This window comes from Neoarius graeffei, chromosome 6 (genome assembly GCF_027579695.1).
Source record: "Neoarius graeffei isolate fNeoGra1 chromosome 6, fNeoGra1.pri, whole genome shotgun sequence".
NCBI lineage: Eukaryota > Metazoa > Chordata > Actinopteri > Siluriformes > Ariidae > Neoarius > Neoarius graeffei.
In genome coordinates, this window is record NC_083574.1 from 7618567 (window position 1) to 7638923 (window position 20357).

The following is a 20357-nucleotide window of genomic DNA, read 5'->3' on the forward strand; positions in this document are numbered from 1 at the left end:
CATTTAGATACGTTTCTCTAAATATTCAATCAAAAAAATATTGTAGTGATAATATACCTCACAAAAAAAAAAAAAAAGAAAAAGAAACCTGCCTGGAAATCACCTCATACTCATGTGACTGATTTATTTGTTTAACCAAATAGAACTTTTGTATAAACTCAGATGTGTGTAGTAAAGTAGCTACAGACTTTCAAGACGAAGACATTTTCAGTTAGACAGCATTCTATTTATTTATTATACAGATACAACGCACCTGTACAACCGAGTATAAATACATGAAATATGCTGGACAGCCTTAACAAGTCTCTCTCAATTTAGAAAGATGAAAGGAACAGGAGTGTAATACGGTACATACATTACAGCAGCACAAAAGAAAAAGAAAAAAAAAAGTTCGTCTGCATACAATAATGCATCGCTAATCCTCTCTCAATCACACACGTACTGTACTGTACACCAACACTCACTCAAACACCAGGTGTTTATTTACAGTAGAAAGCAAAAGTTTGCACCCCGATCCCCCTATGAAGTCGGGGGGGACAACTTCATATTTTCAATTTACCTCCAAAAAGAAAAAAAAAAAATTCCAAAATGTGAATAAAAGTGATATCAAGACTATAATATAACCATGAGGCAAATCAACAGGGGAAAAGAGTTGGAGGAGATTCTAAAGGCCTGCAAGTTATTAGAGAATATTCATAATGGACTCAAAAACTGAGATTGATTGTCTGTCCGTCTGAAAACATCCTGTTGGATGATATTTGTTCCTTGTTGAACCTAAGAAACAGCAAAGGAACCAAACACCTATAATATACATTCTTTATGATGACTGAAGGGGATACAAACTTTTACACTCAACGATGTCACAAAAGTCACCCAACTTGAAAGGTTCATTTTCACATACAAAAATCACCCGTGTCTGTTTAACTGGGAAACAAATACACAATGAGAGAAGGAACTTATAGCAATGTGAAAAAATAAGTACACCCCATGGAAATTGTAGACTTTTCTACATTTTCATAATTTAAGATCGATAGATAAACAGACAGACAGACATGTTTTTTTTTTCTTGAATAAATAATCAAAAGAACCAAGTTTCCTTCTTGTCCTGTTCATCACCTTTATCTGTTGGCGCTGTATCAAAAGGGTGAAATGCTTGCTTTGCTTGTTTGAGAGAAGTCTACAATTTCCATGGGGTGTACTTATTTTTTTTCACAAGACTACGAAATGTGACCAAAAAAAAAAAAAAGCATCAGCATTTGAATTTTTAATCTCTTAAATGGAATATTGAAAAACGATGCAAGGGAGAAAAAAGTTGGAAAATATTAATATAAATTCCTGACAGTGCAGTGTTACTGTTTTATAATTCATATACAAACTTATCGCTTGTGTAGAAACATCTCACACACACGAGACAGAGAGAAAAAACAGACATTGATGAAATGACTTCATTCATGATAAAGAAATGATTGTATCTGGACGTGTATATAATAAAGATCCTCGACCAAAAAAAAAAAAAAAAGTGCGATAAAAACCAGACTTCGATGCACTATGGTATGACATGGCCAACTGAGATGTTCCTCAGTTCTTCACTTCAGCATAACGACCTTCAAGGTGCTGTGCAACAATACTAAATCCATCCAATATTCAGTATTAAAAACACTTCAGGACAGTGCTTCAGTCCCAATAAAGAGCACGTCCATGCATTATAACGTACTGTACATTATACAGAAGTGCATCAAACAGGCATTAGGGTTGGATATGTTTAGATATGTACATCCATTCTGCATAAATGCACATTTTATACACTACTCTTCATTCCAGAAGGGTATTTTATACACTATATACACACACACACACACACACACACTTCTTTAGAAAACAGGCTTTCAAAATGGCTGGAACTTGAAGAATGCAAAACTCCCATTTAAATGGCACCCTCTCTCTCTCTCGCTCATTAAGCGCAAGATCACAAACGCAAGCCGCCTTAATGATTCGAATTTGCTTCTCAGAGGGCATCAGGGTTAAAAAGGCAGGGGGGGAAAAAAATAACAGTTTAACCATAAACTGCTGTATCAGAGCAGAGCATTTCAGTCTGACAGAAAGTAAAGACCTGATCGGCTCACAGGACGGATTATTTAAAGGAGTATTCCGACATTTTTCATTCTAATCTCCATCTAATGCATCTGTAGCTCCCGTCCATCATTCGCACCCACTATTCTGTCCCCACGTGTATTCCTTTTAAAGGAAAGCAGACTCACAAAGACAACGGGGGGGAAAAAAAAAAAGACGCAATCCAGTCCTCAGACCGTCAGCTGGCTCACCTCGAAACACACCTGAGCAGGTAGTGAAGATTGTGCAACGTGAACTGATATGCTTTGGAGATAGAAAGCTGGCGTTCCAGATGACATGACAGGACTGAAACTCAGACATGCATTAATTCCACAGCACACATGATGTATATTGCACTTTAGGAAGCAAACTATGGATCATATACAGGAAAAAAAAAAAAAGAGGTGTGCTTATTCCAAGCTGTTGACTTTAATCCTTTACTTGCCCTGAAAGTTGCTAAGCTCGACGTCCTCTTTGCGCCGTCTGTGCTGGGTGAAGAGCGAACTGAACGGGTAAAGCTTGGCCTTGGCTGGGTACCTGTATCCGGCGATGTCCACTTCATAATCGCCGCGGTTGATGAAGTCAGGTGTGATGATGTTGGCGCTGCCGTGCGCACCGGGTGAGCTGACGAAACCCAGACACACGTGGCGCTCCAGAGTGTAGCTGTAGGCACTGCTGGTAGTCACACCCACCAACTCTCCGTTACGGTAAATAGCTTCTCCCCACCACGGCCACAGGTCCAGCTCGGCGTCGTGATCCTCCAGGACCAGCATGATGAAGCGGCGCGTCACGCCTTCCTGACGCTGCTGCAACAGAGCCTCCCTGCCCAGGAAATCCGTATCCTGGAGTGGAGTTAAAGTAAAGTAGTGATTAGTGTAATACCCGTCATGGCTTTAAGATTTTGAGTTTGAAAATAACTTCATTAATAAATACATTCATTCTTTCTTGTGTGGAGCTGTTCAAGGACCTGTTTTATTATTTCTCATTTTCCTAACTAGCCCCTATATGGGTTGTTGTACAGAAGTGGTGCAAAGCACTACTGCCTCAAAGATTTTTTTAAAATAAATTTTAAAATACAGCTAGATTTAATATGTTTAATCAGTCCTGGTGCTTGGTAATATGATGACGTAATATCCATCATGATAATTTCTCTCAGAGTACATTTTTGTGGCTACTGCCTCATAGAGGCGGAGCCATGATGTCATCGTATCGCAAGAGTGAGTGTAACAATAGCGGAACTTCGTAACCAATCAGCACTTATCCTGATCAAAATCAATCAATTACCCATTCTACTTCTTGAGAAACTTCGGAACCAGTCAGAACCAGAAACGAAATAAGAGAAACCTCATTATAACGTCGTAGTATCAGAAGATAATCGGCAGATAAAAAGATAAACGAAATTCACCTCGTGGTTCGCTAAGGCTACTGATTCGATATCAAGTAAGTGGTGTTTATTTTAAGAAAATTTACCTTTTGATTATCACAGCTTTTGTTTGGTCCTTCTGAAAAGTCAAATGAAAGGTTTTTTGAGCCTTTTGGCAGATATTTACGCCAAAAATTCCAGCCATTCAACAAAAACAACATTGAAATCTTTTGAGCGAGCCGCTCGGTTTGCGATTACAAGAGTCCTATGTGGGAATAAATCAGCTCCTTCAGGGGATAATGGAGCTCTTTCGAGGGATTATTTATTTTAGAGTCTTTACACTACACTTGTGGAACAAAATGTGCTCATTAGCCCTAAATAATGCTTCTAAGACAATTTTATTTATAAGCAGTAGCCACATGTACAAATAGGGTACCTATTTTTATATCACAATTGTGATAAATATTGTGATCTTTGTCAATTGTTTTTTTTTTTTTAAGTAATTTACTGGAGATGATCTGAAATTAGGGCGGCATGGTGGTGTAGTGGTTAGCACTGTTGCCTCACAGTAAGAAGGTCTGGGTTCGAGCCCCGTGGCCGGCGAGGGCCTTTCTGTGCGGAGTTTGCATGTTCTCCCCGTGTCCACGTGGGTTTCCTCCGGGTGCTCCGGTTTCCCCCACAGTCCAAAGACATGCAGGTTAGGTTAACTGGTGACTCTAAATCACTGGTGCCATGGTGGCGGCCCGCGGGCCGGATCCGGCCCAAATGAACATCTAATCCGGCCCCCTTGCTGATGGCCCTCTAATCGTTCGGCCGGCAGAGAGCCATCAATGTCTGCCGCACCCCATCGAACAATTATTACAGAACAATTACCTGTCTTTCACTGCCGATCGTATTGACGTCAGAGGCGGAGATTTGCCTGAATGGCCCTGCCATTTGCATCGGTCCAATTCGTGCCACAGACTGTTTAAATTTTAAATTATATTGCCACTGTCAATTTTATCAGAGCGAGAGGGCTCAACCACTGGCAATTCGATGCATTTTTATCTGAAAATGACATCCACCAGGGCCTTCCCTATCACACCGAAGTGCGTTGGTTGAGCCGAGGCGCAGTGCTCAAACGGTTCTACAAATTGCGCAAAGAGATCGCTGAGTTCATGCAGGCTAAAGGGAAGCCTGTGGAGGAATTGGACGACACCGAATGGACCAGGGACCTTGCCTTTTTAGTGGACATTACCGAACACCTGAACTTATTGAATGTTAATATGCAAGGTCGCAACAAACTCGTTACCGAGTATTACGACGGTGTCCGTGCGTTTCAAGGTAAACTTGCGTTATGGAAGGCACAGCTCTGTCAGCGCAATGCAGCCCACTTCCCCTGTTTGAAATCTCTGTCTGTCAGTCATCAGAGCATGGACAAGTATGCAAACTTGCTTTCCGGTCTCATGCATGAGTTTTCCAATCGATTCACGGTTTTCACTGAACTGGAAAAGGACTTTGCGTTTTTTGGCTCTCCATTCACCACGGATGCTTCCGAGGTCCCCGAGGCGATGCAAATGGAACTGATAGACTTGCAATGCTGCACGCGGTTGAAGGACATGTACAAATCTGTTGGTATTGAATCATTCTACCAATCGTTGCCACCTGAGTACCCGACTATCACTGCATTTGCAGGTAAAATACTCTGTCTGTTTGGGACAACATATTTATGTGAGCAGGCATTTTCAGTTATGAATATTAATAAATCGAAAATGCGCAATCGTATGACACATGGACATCTCAATGATGTCATGAAAATAGCCACGGCCCAGAGCCTGTCCCCCAATGTGGACAAGCTGGTGAAAAATAAAAGGCTTCTGGCTTCGACATGTAAAATGTAGCTGGCTTGTCTGCCCATGTAAGATAGTGCTGTGAAGTAATGACTGGGAGGGTATGTTTGTGGGAGTGGGAGTTTGTGGGAGTTGTTTAAGTTAATGTACCATCTGTTATTTATGTCTTTTTATTATTAAGTTCTAGTGAATATTTAGTCACTTGGCCTGTTGGTGGAGTACTTAACCTTGGCACATCTTTTGACTTCTTTAGGGCTACTTAGGGCCATCTTTTTTAATTGGCCTAATTAGGCCTGTGTATTGACATGGTTTTATGTGCAAGTTGTCAATAAATCTGATCAAAGTAATTTACAGTTTAGTTGTGTTTTTATGTGTCCTTGTCCATTTTGTTGTTTTTTTATTATTTAAAAAAACAAACATTTATAAATAATATTTATATTCATAAATGATATCAAATAGTATGTCTATTTGTTTAGTGTTTGGTCTTGTCACGCCGGTAATGCGGCCCCCTGAGGTCCCACTTGAAAACAATCTGGCCCCCTGACCAATTTCACCCTGGCACCCCTGCTCTAAATTGAGCGTAGGTGTGAATGTGAGTGTGAATGGTTGTCTGTGTCTATGTGTCAGCCCTGTGATGACCTGGCGACTTGTCCAGGGTGTACCCCGCCTTTCGCCCGTAGTCAGCTGGGATAGGCTCCAGCTTGCCTGCGACCCTGTAGAACAGGATAAAGCGGCTAGAGATAATGAGACGAGATGATCTGAAATTAAAATTATGCACTGAACCTTTAAAATTGCAAATTGTCCTTATTACTACAATTTATTTGAATTCACTTTTAGCTTCAAGTCATTTCTCATAAATCCATTTTTTTTTTTTAATGCAACATGACTTTCATTGGCAGTTTGTTCGTAAAATATATTATATATATATATTATTTACCAGCTGGGAGGTCCGTATCGTGAAATACCGTGACCGAGGTCTTGAAAGTACTGAGTGAGGCCCTCTGGGCCGAGGTCAGTATTCAAGGCTGAGGTCACGGTATTTCACCATACGGACCGACCTTAAGCTGGTAAATAATATATTTATTTTTTTCTTTACCAAATTCTAATAGAAAACGAGAGCGCCCGAAAGGGAAAACCGAGCCGAGCCGCCATTTTGAATCCTCATTCACAGCTGTAATGCAAATGGCTTCCTCCTCGGTATACAAGTGCACTTCCATGGCAGGAAAAAAAAAACTACATTTTGCCGCCTATGTAGTCCCCTATTTATACAAAATTGAGTCATTCAGGATTCAGCCATGTTTTTGCTCAGTGTTAGCAAATTACAGGTTTTTAGCTTTCTCCTGAAATGTTTTCTTTTATTTCTTCTACCTCAGGGTAGTAAAACTCGCTTTCGCTGTGAACGCTGTCGTTATCGCCATCCATGCTGTAAAATTCATGCTAATTTTCTGAGAAATGCTGGCAAAAATTAAGATTTTTGATAATCTTATTAAAAAAAAAAAAAAAGATAAATGTTGACAAAAAATTGCTACGTTTGCTGTTGTTGTGAACGAGCGAGTCGCCAGAGGTCTGTAACCGGGGTCCGTTTCGTAGGATACAGACCCGCTCGCCAGCCAATCAGAGCGCAGGATTTGGACCGCGAAAAAAATTGAGATATCACCTGTCCCTTAAGCTCACATTTATTTTAAAAATTCTGTAACATATACGTATGAGCACCACATTTAATACTTCGAACACAACTGAAATATTTCACCTTTAAAAATCAATAAAATCAACACCTGTTAGCTTCCTACGACGTACACGTCTTGAAAACAGTCATAACACAAAATGCAAAAAAATATATATATTTATATACTTTTCCAAACCTTGTCGAATTTAACACGAAACTCGTGACCACATTCGAGGGGCGTCGTGAAAGAGTCCAGATCCTGTCCCCAGAAGGCGAAGAACTTCTCGATGCGCAGGCTGCGCAGGGCGTAATATCCCGAGTTACGGATACCGTACTTCTGTCCCACTGACATGACCTCGTTATAGACGTGCAACGCGTACTGCGAAAACAAATCACGTTAAAAACACTGATCCAAGGCCAGGGGTTAGTGGTGGTGCAGGACATTTAGGAGTACCTCACCTCTATCGGGATGTACAGCATGAAGCCTGGCTCTCCTGTATGAGTCATACTCATCACTCTGATTCCATTAGCATAGCCCACGCTCATTTCCTGAAATGACCGCAGTGACAGATTTAGACATATATTAACAACTTCAACGTCTAATCTTTCGAAGGACGAAACCTGAGCGAGAGACAACATCCACGACTTGCCTTACAAAACAGAGAGGGAAAATGCTCCGGAGTCATCGAGACATAGGACAGCTCAGACAACACGTCCATCGCCCGAGGACCAATCAGATTAAGAGCTGCGAGACGCAAGAGATGAGAGGTCAACTCATACCATCGTTAAGTAAATGATTAAATCGTTATTAAGCTTCGTAAATTCTTTAGCAATGACGTACCGGTGTATTTCCAGCTGACGTCCTCTAGGTGGAGCTGTGGATCACTGGGCATGTGCTTCTTTATCCAAGACCAACAATGCACTTGCTGATCCGTGGGCGAGATGATGAAGAAACTAGCGGGGGGGGTATAAAAATTTAAAAACTCTATAGATACCACAAGACAAAATTTCCACACAACACCACTCATGTAAACCGCTTCTGACTGCAGTGTGTTTTTAATTTAAATGTGCAATAAATAATCAATATCGAGTGTAACCTTAAAAGTACACTATATAGCCAAAAGTATTTGAACACCCGACTATCACTGGCCACTTGTTCTTGATTCCTAGATTCCTGTTCTTGGCTGCACGACTGGAACCCAGTGTGTTGTTCTTTCTGCTGTTGCATGCGGAGATGCTTTTCTGCTCACCACGGTCAGGCCCGCCGACAGGGGGGGACAAACGGGTATGTTGTCCCGGGCCCAGGAATGGGGAGGGCCCAGAACTGGGCTCTCATGAAGTTGCGATTATTTTATTTCATTTCAAAATAGGGCTGCACAATTAATCGAAAATCACAATTTTGGCTGCCACGATTAAATTAAATGAAAATCGTGATTTATTTCCATTTAAAATGCGAGCTCTGCTGCATATCTGATCAAGCACTTTTTGACCAGTACTCTGGTGGAGAAGTCCTGCCTCAAGTGGAGGAGTTTAAGTATCTCGGGATCTTGTTCAGGAGTGAGGGAAGGATGGAGCGTGAGATCGACAGGCGGATCGGTGCAGCCTCCGCAGTGATGCGGTCGCTTTACCGGTCCGTCGTGGTGAAGAAGGAGCTGAGCCAAAAGGTGAAGCTCTCAATTTACCGGTCGATCTACGTTCCGACTCTCACCTATGGTCATGAGCTTTGGGTAATGACAGAAAGAACAAGATCGCGGATACAAGCGGCTGAAATGAGTTTCCTTCGCAGGGTGGCTGGGCGCTCCCTTAGAGATAGGGTGAGAAGCACAGTCACTCGGGAGGAGCTCGGAGTAGAGCCGCTGCTCCTCCACATCGAGAGGAACCAGCTGAGGTGGCTCGGGCATCTTTTTCGGATGCCTCCTGGACGCCTCCCTGGGGAGGTGTTCCAGGCATGTCCCCCCGGGAGGAGGCCCCGGGGAAGACCCAGGACACGCTGGAGGGACTATGTCTCTCGGCTGGCCTGGGAACGCCTCGGTGTTCTTCCCGAGGAGCTGGCCGAGGTGTCTGGGGAAAGGGAAGTTTGGGCTTCCATGCTTAGACTGCTGCCTCCGCGACCCGGTCCTGGATAAGCGGAAGAAGACGAGACGAGACGAGACTCCGCCAAACCATTAGGGGGCGAACCGATGCATGTAAGGTTTCATTACTCCGCCTAAATAAGCGAGCAAGCCAAGTGCGCAGAGCTTCAGTGCAGCGGTATCCAGTGTTGCCAGATTGGGCGGTTTTAAGTGCATTTTGGCGGATTTGAACATATTTTGGGCCGGAAAAACGTCAGCAGTGTCTGGCAACACTGGCGGTATCTTCTTCAAGGGGTGATAGCGTGAGAGTCGGTAACAGATTGAGCGTATTTAGCACTGGAGGCAATGCTGTGACCTGCCTTCGCTCATGTTTAAAGCCAGAGCATGTTGATAGGCTGGTCTTTCTCGCTAAAAACTTGTAGGCCTCAGTATAATGCTATGTAATTGTTGCAATTGAGTTTTCAGTTCCTTCATCCTTTGGTAATTTCTTGGATAAATTTCATTTATTTGTCATTTGGAAATCAGAATTTCTCTTTTAAATTTCATTCTGCACTGAAAGCTGTTCATATTGTTTGTTTGAATATAATGAAATAAGATTTAAGTGATTTCCCTAACATCAAGAATAATCGTGATTTGATAATTGTGATTACAATTTTGATCAAGATAATTGTGATTATCATTTTTTCCATAATCGTGCAGCCCGATTTCAAAATGTGTTGATTTGGGGGAGAAATGTGCTATATTTGCATTCAATAAATGATTTCTAGATCTTTTGCCTTTATTGTCTTTGAAAAAGGCGTCAAGAACCCCCTACCACCCCTAATGCAAAAATGGTTTGGTCTGACTCTTTGATTAAGGGGAAAAAAACGACATCGTTCGATCATAGCGCTTCGACAATCAGCGTGCGTGCCATTTGCCAACATGCACAAGTCAGGAGCACAGAAAAGAAAAGAGAAAAAGAGAGGAAGAAACCAAGAGACTCAGGGGCTCACTGCATAAATATTTTAAAAAAGATTCGGATGATGCAGCAGGTACTAGCAAAGGCAGTGGGGCAGCTGAGCCAGGTAAGACAGCCGACTTTTTCCAGCCCCGTAAAGTAACCCCAACCAAGGCACGTGCGGCACGCAATTCATGTTACAAACGAGGGGAGAGCAAGTCACACTGAACACCATATCAAACGCACAGGGCATTGAATCATTTCATAACCACAACGGTTTAATAACACTGTGTTTCATATATCTGATTGAAGCTAAGAATATTCACATTAGCCCACAATCATATCCCGCCGTTTCTCGAGCGGTGTGTTCTTCTCTGCTTTTCACACTGGACAGTACGCACACACAGTATACTACGTTCGCCCCCAGCCCTGCCCGAAATCCCTGTCCATTGCTGCTCCTTTAAGAGCACCCCAATCGCGTGATTATAGTAGACTATCCACGAGTTTAGGAAGGCATTGCGGGGGCTGTCGCATGCAGGCTTGGGGCGTAACGGAATACATTTAATGGCGTTCGGTGGGGGGCCCATTCAGAGCATTTTGTCCCGGGCCCAGCCAAAGCTGTCAGCGGCCCTGACCACGGTTATAAAAAAAAAAAAAAAAAAGGGGTGATTATAAGAGTTACTATATCCTTCCTGGCACAAAAGCTCAACCCATAAGCTCTGTCCATTTTCCTCAGACCTGCCTCATCAACGAGGCATTTGTTTCCACCCGCAGAACTCTCGCTCACTCGACTCAATGTTTTTTGTTTTCCGCACCATTCTGTGTAAACTCTCGAGACTGTTGTGTGCGAAAACCTCAGGAGGAGGAGATCAGCAGTTTCTGAAATACTCGAACCAAAAAAACACTCATCTGGCTCAAACCAACCAACACCCATGCCACAGTGAAAGAAAGTCACGCTTTGAGGTCACTATTTTCCAATTCTGATGTGTGAACATTAACCGAAGCTCTTGATTTGTATCTGCATGATTTGATGCATCGTGCTGCTGTCGAGCGATCGGCTGATTAGAGAACGGCGTCAAACAGCAGGTGGATGTATAAATGTTCCTAATAAAGTGAGTATCTTACCCAAACTGTTAGAAGTGTGCAATTCACGTTTTTATAACTCAAAAAACAACTAGGATTAATCTTTCTCACTCTTGCGCATCATCTTTATCTCCACTTCCAGAAGAAAACCAACAAACCATGCAGAAGGTGATTATTTGAACCTTCCTCCTGACGAACCTGTTCTTGCTCAGGCGTACCACGCTGCAGTCGTTCTCGTAGCCCCCTCTCTCGTTGAGCATGCCTGTGTGGACGATGTGTCCTACGGGAACGTCCAGGTCATTAGAACACAGACGCTGGAGCAGCTCCAAGGCCTGGTCCCCGGACGACTGGTAGGTCAGAGAACGCAAAAAAAAAAAAAATTATATACGACAGTGAGTTAATGACACAGTCATGCAGGAATAAAACTATTTACAAACTCAACCTCAACATCGAGATTAAACCTTACTAAACATGCTGTATTCTACACACCAACATGACTATACAGAGTTAACAAGAGAAATAAATAAATAAATAAATAAATAAACGTTCCGGCATCCAAGCAAGAAAAAGGATTGCAAAAGCCACCCTGTTGAAATTTACACAACTGCAGAATCTGGGTTTTGTTTTTTTTGCTCCTGCAAGTATTTTTTCCTTCAATCACTTCATTTAAAAAGGAATTTGCTGTGTAATGTTTATTTATTCAAAAAGAAATTCACATATTGCAATTTGTGTTCGGTTTATAGTTGTTTTTTTTTTTGTTTGTTGGTTTTGGGGGCGGATCGATTCACATTGTCTAGTTAATCTCTCGGTTAATTTCCACACTTAGTCATTTTAAAACATGGGAAAAAAATATATTACGCAACGGATCACATGAAACTACAAGTCACGCTTCCTTCCCACATTCTGTATTTTCATTTTATTTAGCCTTCAATTAACTACTTATTAAAATCACGTGCGTTTAATGTTCTGTTTCATGGATTTTTTTTTTAATTGAACGCTGCCATTTATTCTTTTACTGACGTCTACTGTTTCACAGATTTATACAAGTGGCATTTTGTAAAGCACTCTGAACTGCTTTTTGTATGAAAGCTGCTATAAAGATTTTTATGATTATTACTGAAGAAATACCTTTTTAATAGGGTTTAATTTCCATACTGCTCAGTCTTCGTCCTGCTTTTTTGGCCGCTTTGTTAAAATCCAATTACGTAACACAAAATTTATTCAAACAAACTATTCAGATTGGATCAGTTCATCAAGAGGACATCTGTAATTTTTTTTTTTTTTTAAAAACACGTCTCTTCGGTCATAAAACTCTCGCATCTAGACAGTAATTAAAGGAGTACGCCACCCCCAAGTGAAATTGAGTCAGTCCCTAGAGTTGGATGAGTGAGCCAAAGCGTTTTGTAGCCGACCCAGCCATTGTCCTGATCTGGAAACGTCCCGGTTAGCTTTAGCTTAGTCGCTGTAATCCAGCGTTTCCAGCTAGCATTGTCGTTGCAAAAGTGAATCAAATAACTCAAGATTTTTTATAATTACTTCTCATGACCTATACATTCACATCGAGTACACATATCAATGCAAATTAACACGAAGGGATTTACTAGACCAATTTATATATGGAACTATTTTCGGCCACAGCACAGGCAAAGCACCGCTGCAGGCGCAAAGACACCACGCAGCACCTGAAAACCCTGGTTTCCCTGGTAACACTGGTGTATTGACGGAAGTTGTGGTGCTGCGTGGTGTCTTTGCGCCTGCAGCGGTACTTTGCCTGTGCTGTGGCCGAAAATAGTTCCAGATATAAATTGGTCTAGTAAATCCCTTCGTGTTAATTTGCATTGATATGTGTACTCGATGTGAATGTACAGGTCATGAGAAATAATTATAAAAAATCTTGAGTTATTTGATTCACTTTTGCAACGACAATGCTAGCTGGACACGCCGGATTATAGCGACTACGCTAAGCTAAAGCTAACCGGGACGTTTCCAGATCGGAACAATGGCTGGGTCGGCTACAAAACGCTTTGGCTCACTCATCCAACTCTAGGGACTGCAGGGACTGACTCAATTTCACTTGGGGGTGGCGTACTCCTTTAAATGACCACAGGAGGACAGAGTTTCTAGCAGATTGTATTTTCCACGAATCTGAAGGTTTGTGTCATGTGGTCATATGATCACGCTCCATTCACAACACGGCGTCCAAGTGACCATTTTATTTTCTCTCTCTCCTCTCCTTTTCCGATCTCCAATCAGGACGGAAATAAAATCGCAGAGGAGCACCTGTAATATCGGAACTTACCCCAGGTAAATTTAATCCTGTCTGAATAGGACTAAAAATAAAAATAATTTAAAAAATAAATGAGTGTACACTCCTGCAGTCACTCACTGTGAGCTCAAACTTGGTGAAGGAGGACATGTCAATGACACACACCGCCTCCTTACAGCACTTCACCTCGGCACCAACGATGTCAAACCAGTCCGGCTTGTAGAAGGTTTTACTCTGGTCCAGGGCCAGCAGATCTGTATTCAAGAAAAAAAAAAAAAGTCACACGCTAAGAAATACCGTAAAGCAAAGATTCCTTCAAAAAGGATGAAAAAAAAAAAAAAAAAAACACACACACACACACCAGTAGTCTCAGGTACAATTTGTATAGTTTAACAAGGAAATTGCCTGAGAAGTTTCACCGAATAAACAATTAAAAATAAAAATTACGTTTCATATATTGTCATAATGTTCCAACTTTAAAATACTATAAAACAGTAGTGAGCCATAATAAGTGAACCAAAGTCAATATTTGGTGCAAGATGACCCTTTGCTTTCATTAAAAAAAAAAAACTATACAAGTCTCAAGTACGACAAGATGAACTGTGAGATCCTGCTCACTTACGTGTACGTCTCCCACCCGCGCTTATATCAGAACGCAAGCAATCGAAGGAATAGGACACTTATTATTATATGAATGTTGACTTCGACAAATAATGAACCCTGAAACGAGTAAGTAAAGAGCGGTGTCTTTCCCCAGGGATTTCAAACAGCATCCTGGTAAACTGTCATTTTGAAATTGCTTCTTGAAATAGCGTCAAAATCCACGCTATAGGCTTCGTAAATACATTCAGTAGGTAAACAGGAAGTCGATGTGCGACAGACCTGAAAACGCTATACACTGTACAGAACCCCAAGCTGAAGTTTGGTACCAAGTGGCTATGATTTGTGGTTGCTGAGTAGAGGTCTGTGCGGGACAGAATTTTCAGTCCCGCTCCCGCATTGTGCAGTCCCGCTCCCGCAAAGAATTATGATTTTCAGTCCCGCTCCCGCCCGCGCCTGCCATATTTTGTCCCGCTCCCGCCCGCAAATCCTGCATGATGCAGACGTTCGCGTTATTTCTCACGAAAGTTCTTGTCATTGGCTTGGGGAATTAAACATGCTGAGCTTAGCTGAGCTCTCCACTGACCGATCCTTCACCTAGCGAGGGTGCGCGTTGCCAGGCGGCATGCGCAGCTGAGGCTTTACAGAGATACCAACACACCTACCAAAATCTACAGTGGATATTAAGAATATTGTACATTGCACATAGCTTATATGTCACTCCTCACATTTACATTCTAGGAAATACAAGTAGGCCTATAAGAAATTAATACAATTTAAAGACACAGCGTGATGGTGCCCCGCCCCCTACTTACATGGCGATTCAGGCCTGATGTACCTGATTTATGGCCGTTGTACGTCAGAACCTTTTGGCACTTATCACAACAAGCAAAGGGCAGCTGATTTCCCTCCGCGTCGTACACGAGTGAGAACGACTTCCAAATGGCTGATTTCAGGACTCTTGACTTTTTAACGGTAAATGTACCTCTTTTTAAAGCAGCACTTACTTCTGAAGCACTGTGAGCTTCACTAGAGGAGCTCTGCTCTTCTGCCGTGATCGGAGATCTCAAACACGGAAGAGCGGAAAGGAATCGGAAACGTATGTGAGATTAGAAAACATCCGCAAATTTAGGCATCTTAAAATGTTTTTATTAATGCCAAATAAAATATCCAGCACAAATTATATATGATAGACATAAATTAATAATTTATAAATTTTATTTTAAAACACGTTTTTAGTTAGCGGGACTGCAGCTTATCACCTCTCCCGCCCGCTCCCGCATTGTGTACTCCCCCTCCCGCCCGCAATGAGCTTTCAAAATTTGTCCCGCGCCGCACTGCTTTGCGTCGGGTCCCGCGGGACTCCCGTGGGAATGCAGGGCTCCATTGCTGAGAAAAAGGGTGTTTCGGACGGACGGAAACACGGACGGACAGAGGTAAACCAGTATCCCCCCCCCCGTCTCTTTCGGAGCGGGGGTATAATAGAGTGCAGTTTTATGCGGAAATGAGCTGTAGGTTTTACTGAGCATCTTGCAGAACCAGCCACAGTTCTTCTGGACACTTTGACCGTCACACTCGCTTCTTCATTCTTGCACAAAACCCAGTCGCCTTCATTGTTTTCTTTTTACCTCGCCTGTGATAGAGTAAGTGGGGTGAGGTATTGTAATCGGTGCGGTTTGTTTGTTTGTGTGTCTGTCTGTTAACAATCTAGCGTCTAGACGGTTGCACCGATTGACTTCAAATTTTCAGGGTAGGTGGGCGATGGTCTGTAGATTATCTGATTAAATTCTGGGAGTAAATCGGGTCAAGCTGAAGGTCAAGGTCACTGGAAAGGCCAACCTTTCGGTCAAAATAACACATTTTCCATTGTAACTCAAAAACGGTTGCTGATAGACAGATGTTTACTATTATGAGCATACAGGAAGTCCCATATGGCCTTTCATTTGGCACCATGATCTTGGACCTTGAAAGGTCAAACTGAAGGTCATGGTTTTTCAAACTTTAAAATGGTTCATGATAGCCAGATGTTTACCCTTATCAACATATAAGAAGTCCCATATGGTCTTTCAGTTGCCACCATAACCTTTGACCTTGAATGACTTTGAAATGTCAAACAAGGTCATGGATTTTTCATTAGGACTATAACCGGACAGCTGATGATTGAGAAATATTACCATTATCAACATATAGGTATAGAATAAGTGCTGCCAGGCGAGGTTTGTTTTCCCTGACAACACTTGCTTAATCTGAAAAGTGCTCGCTTGTGGAATATGCTGCTCAGACATATTACAAATTTTTTTTCTGTAACTTAATTTTGTGCTGGAAAACAAACTCGAAAATGTTTTTGTACTGACTCGATAGTGTAGACGTCATGAAATAGAAATCTATAACAAAGTTTGTATAAAAAAAATTAAAATAGGGCGCCTAAAGGCCGATTTATGCCGACAACCCAGTCCTCGCAGATGGCGTCGCAGATAGCGTCTGCGAAGCCTCCCCCCCTTCGCAGACGCTCTGCGCGCACCTCCCAAAAATTGTGACCACCGCAGACAGCGTCGCAGACAAGAGGGCTCTGATTGGTCCACTCTACATCCGCTGTACACGCACTTCCGCTTCCTTACTTTCCCGGTTTGTTTTGTTTTCACGACCGCCATTTTTAAAAACACGAGCGAAGATGGAGCAGCACGAAGAGCGGTTGATCGAGGAAGTGAGGAAGTACGTACATCTATACGACTCCAGTTCTAGTCATTATAAGCATAATTATAAGTAACCGGAGGATAAACACTCCACTAACCACACCCACCAACTACTCCTAGCGATTTCGCGACTTCGCGCCCCCTTGCGTTGTGACGGTGAATAACATCGCGCATGCCTATACACGCCTATACTCCCCGCTCAACGATAAATTACAACTGTCTGCGAAAAGCTATCTGCGAAAGCCTTGTCGCAAGAGCATGCAGAGCCCCTAAGACTTTTGCACAGTACTGTATATATATAAGCATCCTCAAACAGTCCCTCACCCTTTCCTGGAGGAACAAAGTATTTGGCCCGCTCAAAGCCATGCTTCTCCATCCAACGGGCCCCCTGCGTGTCCAGACGGTCGTAAAGGGGGCTGGTGCGCAGCTGTCTGCCCGTCTGGAAGTCCCATCTCGGGACTTTCAGCTCATATAGCAGGGCTAAAGCAATCAGAGAGAGAAATGGACACACTGAAATGAAACACTGACCCAGAATACAAAGAGCTGCGCGCACACACACACACCATGAACAGATGAGATAACAGACACACAGGCTTTTTACTGCACTCGGAGTTTCAACCATTTTGAAAAGCATACCGTCGAAAAATGAAAAAGATTCATCTGCAGTTTATTAAAACATGTCATGAGGTTAACCTTCCCACATTCATAATAGTAGCTGGCTGGGGGGGGGGACCCACTCGGAGGTGTGCTGTTATAGGAAAATAATAAACGACAGCATGATGTCATAAGGTGGAGTTAACTTGTTAGCACCAAGAACTTGATTATTTTCCTATAACAGCATGTCCCAAGTGTTTTATTCCTCTTATACAATAGAAATACTATTTGTTTCTGAATTAAAGAAAACATGTCAGTTTTTATCCATTTACTGTTATGGAACACCTTCTGACCAACCAGTATTACATTGTAGGATAGTCATAATTAATGACAAACAGTTATATTTCACGTCTCACACACACAGCTTATCGAAACTGAGAATGACTGATGTTCTCTAAACTTTTAAACTGCTTTCATACAAAATGTAAGCCTTAATTCATTCTATAATCCTGTTCTGTCCTTTGTTCAGTACTTACGCATGACCTCCATCACTCGATGACGCAGAAAAGTGCGGCTGCTCTGCAGATTACCGAAGCGCTTGATGTCCAGAGGCCAAACGCTGGCACTTGGATAACCATAAGTCATCCATTCCGCCAAATATCTGAGCGCAAGAAATGCAGAAGTTTAAAAAAGAAGTAAAAATACAAAACACTAGGAAATACAGTCACTCTGTCCGTACTTGCCAGCCCCTCCTGCAAAAGACAGACCCGAGGAGTTCATGCCTGCCAGGACAAAGTAGCCGTGCACTCCTGGAGTCTCGCCCATGAGGCAGCGCATGTCTGGGGTGAAGGATTCGGGGCAGTTCACCAGCTGATGGATCTCACATGATTCCAGGCTCGGCATTCTCCTCAGCAGGGCGCTCAACATGGGTTCTGGAAAAGGAAGTTCAAACCAACGCCTTTGGTTCACCTTTCAGAAAAAATGAAAACAGACCGACCAAACAGCCAAGTGCATGCAGGAATCACAAAAGTCACCAGAACAGAGACGATGCGAAAGAAATCAGACAATCAGATCAATAACTAGGTTAAGTTTTGTCCATTCTGTCCAGTTTCTATTTTCTGGTTTTGGTTGCTGGTGCAAATCTCCAGCTCAGAAAGCCTTTCTGTAGTTTAGCAACTCGTATCTACAAAAAAATAAAAATGCTGCAAACCAAAAAAAAAAAACACATCATGTTTGATTCCTTTCCTTTCCTGCAGGCGAGTCAAATCAGAGTCAAATCACTTTCTCACTGCAATCGAACCACCCTCGAGTTCACCTGGACACACGCAAGACGCTCACCTCACTCCCAAGCTCCCTGATCATTTATTTTTGGTCCACACAAAGTGGATAACACACCATAGACTAAACACTGCATTTCTGAAAGGCCCGGTCCCACAATACTGATAACTTTAACGATAATTATAAATAAATCGGTTCCCTGCAGTTGATGTGGTTGGTGCTCACACCAGACCGATAACGATCCCTATAGAGAGCGTGCACGTGACGTCACGAGGTCACGTGATATTTGTTTATCCGCCATCTTGGACGAACCCGTTCTAATTATCAAGTGTGTGGGAGTAGATCTTTCGAGAATGGTTATATCTTGTTCAGCATTTGGCTGTACCAATAGACAGGGCCAAAAGGAGGGCCTGTCATTTTATAGATTCCCCACAGACGCGGAGAGACGCGCAAAATGGGTGTCCGCTGTGCGAAGAGAAAACTGGAACCCCAGTTCTACCAGCCGAATTTGTAGTGAACACTTCATATCAGGTAGGTGTAATCTTCTAATTCAATACTCCTAGTACATCTGTTAAGTTGATTTTCGGATTGAATGATAACTGCATACTTAGAAACTAGACAGTCTCTAACGTTTAAAATGGCTATGCCTAGCCCTACTACCCTGGCCTAGTCTATGACAATGTTTTATCTTTTTGGCTCATATATGCCTTTGAAAGGCCAATCCATAGTAGGGATGGCGAAAGCTAAAAAAAAAAATCTTGACCGACCACCGAGCCTCATTAGCCGGTTAAAGTCGGTTAACCTATGAGTTTAAACAGGGATGCAAACGGCGGATGCCGCCTTTTTCACGGCTGAATCGCGCAGATCCGATTTTTTTTTTTTTTTGGGGGGGGGGGGGGCATTGGAGTGTCTGAATAATTTCATCAAAGTAAATTCTGTATTAAAATTACTTAATAAGCAAATTCCGTTACAGTCCATGAAACAGGAATTATGAGAAGAAAACAGTAAATCAGAAAGCTGCGCACGTTTTCGCGGAAGCTGCGCAAATGTGCGCAGCTTTCTGATTTACTGTTTTCTTCTCATACTTACCTGGAACTGAGTTTAGATTTCGAACATTCCTACGATAAAACGTCCTGCATAGTCTCTTTATGATAAATGTCTTAATGCCACTTACCCGTGATGTTATCAAGTAAACATTCTTCTTCGGAACCTTCCAGAGGTATAGTTGGGATGCCCATCCCGCAACAAAATATTTATAAGCTTCCAGGCTCTTGTAAGCTTTGAGGGCTTTGCCAGTGTAACACGATTCACGATTAACAAGAAAATTGTAAATGTCGTGGTAGGCCAGATCGGGCAAATCGCCGGCACCGCAGCTCCGAATTTCCCTGAACAAGGATTGCGGCAAGTTGTACGGATCTGCAATCCCCAACCTGGAACACTTTTCCATGTAACGCTGCCTCACGTCACCTTCAAGATGCTGAACAAACTTAGACAAGTAATCGTGCGATGTAGATGGGGTATTTTCCGAATTTTCTTGGGGATTACTCCCTGGATCCATTACGCTCGCGCAAGGTAAACAATCCTGATGCCGTCCAATATGGTGGCGTACACACGTGCGGGTCACGTGACTGCACATCCTCTATAGCCCAGGCCTAGGTTTCTCCGTATCGGTGAGATTGCTTCTGGAGCGATTTTTCCAGGACTGGACCTGATCTGACCAAACATCTGACCAATCAGATAATTGTTTACATGTGATGCTGCTTGAGCACGTGCCATTTTCATCGACCCCAGGCATCTTTGTACATCCTTGTTGCATCATGAAGGTCACGGAATACGGATTTTAAAAAATATAACACAAAGCATGGAT

At 42.6% G+C, this 20357-nt stretch overlaps 1 protein-coding gene across 1 annotated transcript in view; it reads right to left on the reverse strand.

The window, feature by feature from the left end:
* Window positions 1–204: 204 nt before the first annotated feature.
* pdpr (pyruvate dehydrogenase phosphatase regulatory subunit) overlaps window positions 205–20357 on the reverse strand; it is a 32198-nt gene continuing 12045 nt past the window's right edge. Inside the window, exons 9-18 of the mRNA XM_060923248.1 lie at window positions 17952–18144; window positions 17749–17873; window positions 16943–17098; window positions 13446–13579; window positions 11258–11406; window positions 7809–7921; window positions 7618–7712; window positions 7427–7516; window positions 7164–7346; window positions 205–2951 (exon numbers count right to left, since the gene is read on the reverse strand). Of these exons, the coding sequence (XP_060779231.1) occupies window positions 2547–2951; window positions 7164–7346; window positions 7427–7516; window positions 7618–7712; window positions 7809–7921; window positions 11258–11406; window positions 13446–13579; window positions 16943–17098; window positions 17749–17873; window positions 17952–18144 (1643 nt within the window). The 3' untranslated portion in view covers window positions 205–2546. The remainder of the gene's footprint in view (window positions 2952–7163; window positions 7347–7426; window positions 7517–7617; window positions 7713–7808; window positions 7922–11257; window positions 11407–13445; window positions 13580–16942; window positions 17099–17748; window positions 17874–17951; window positions 18145–20357) is intronic.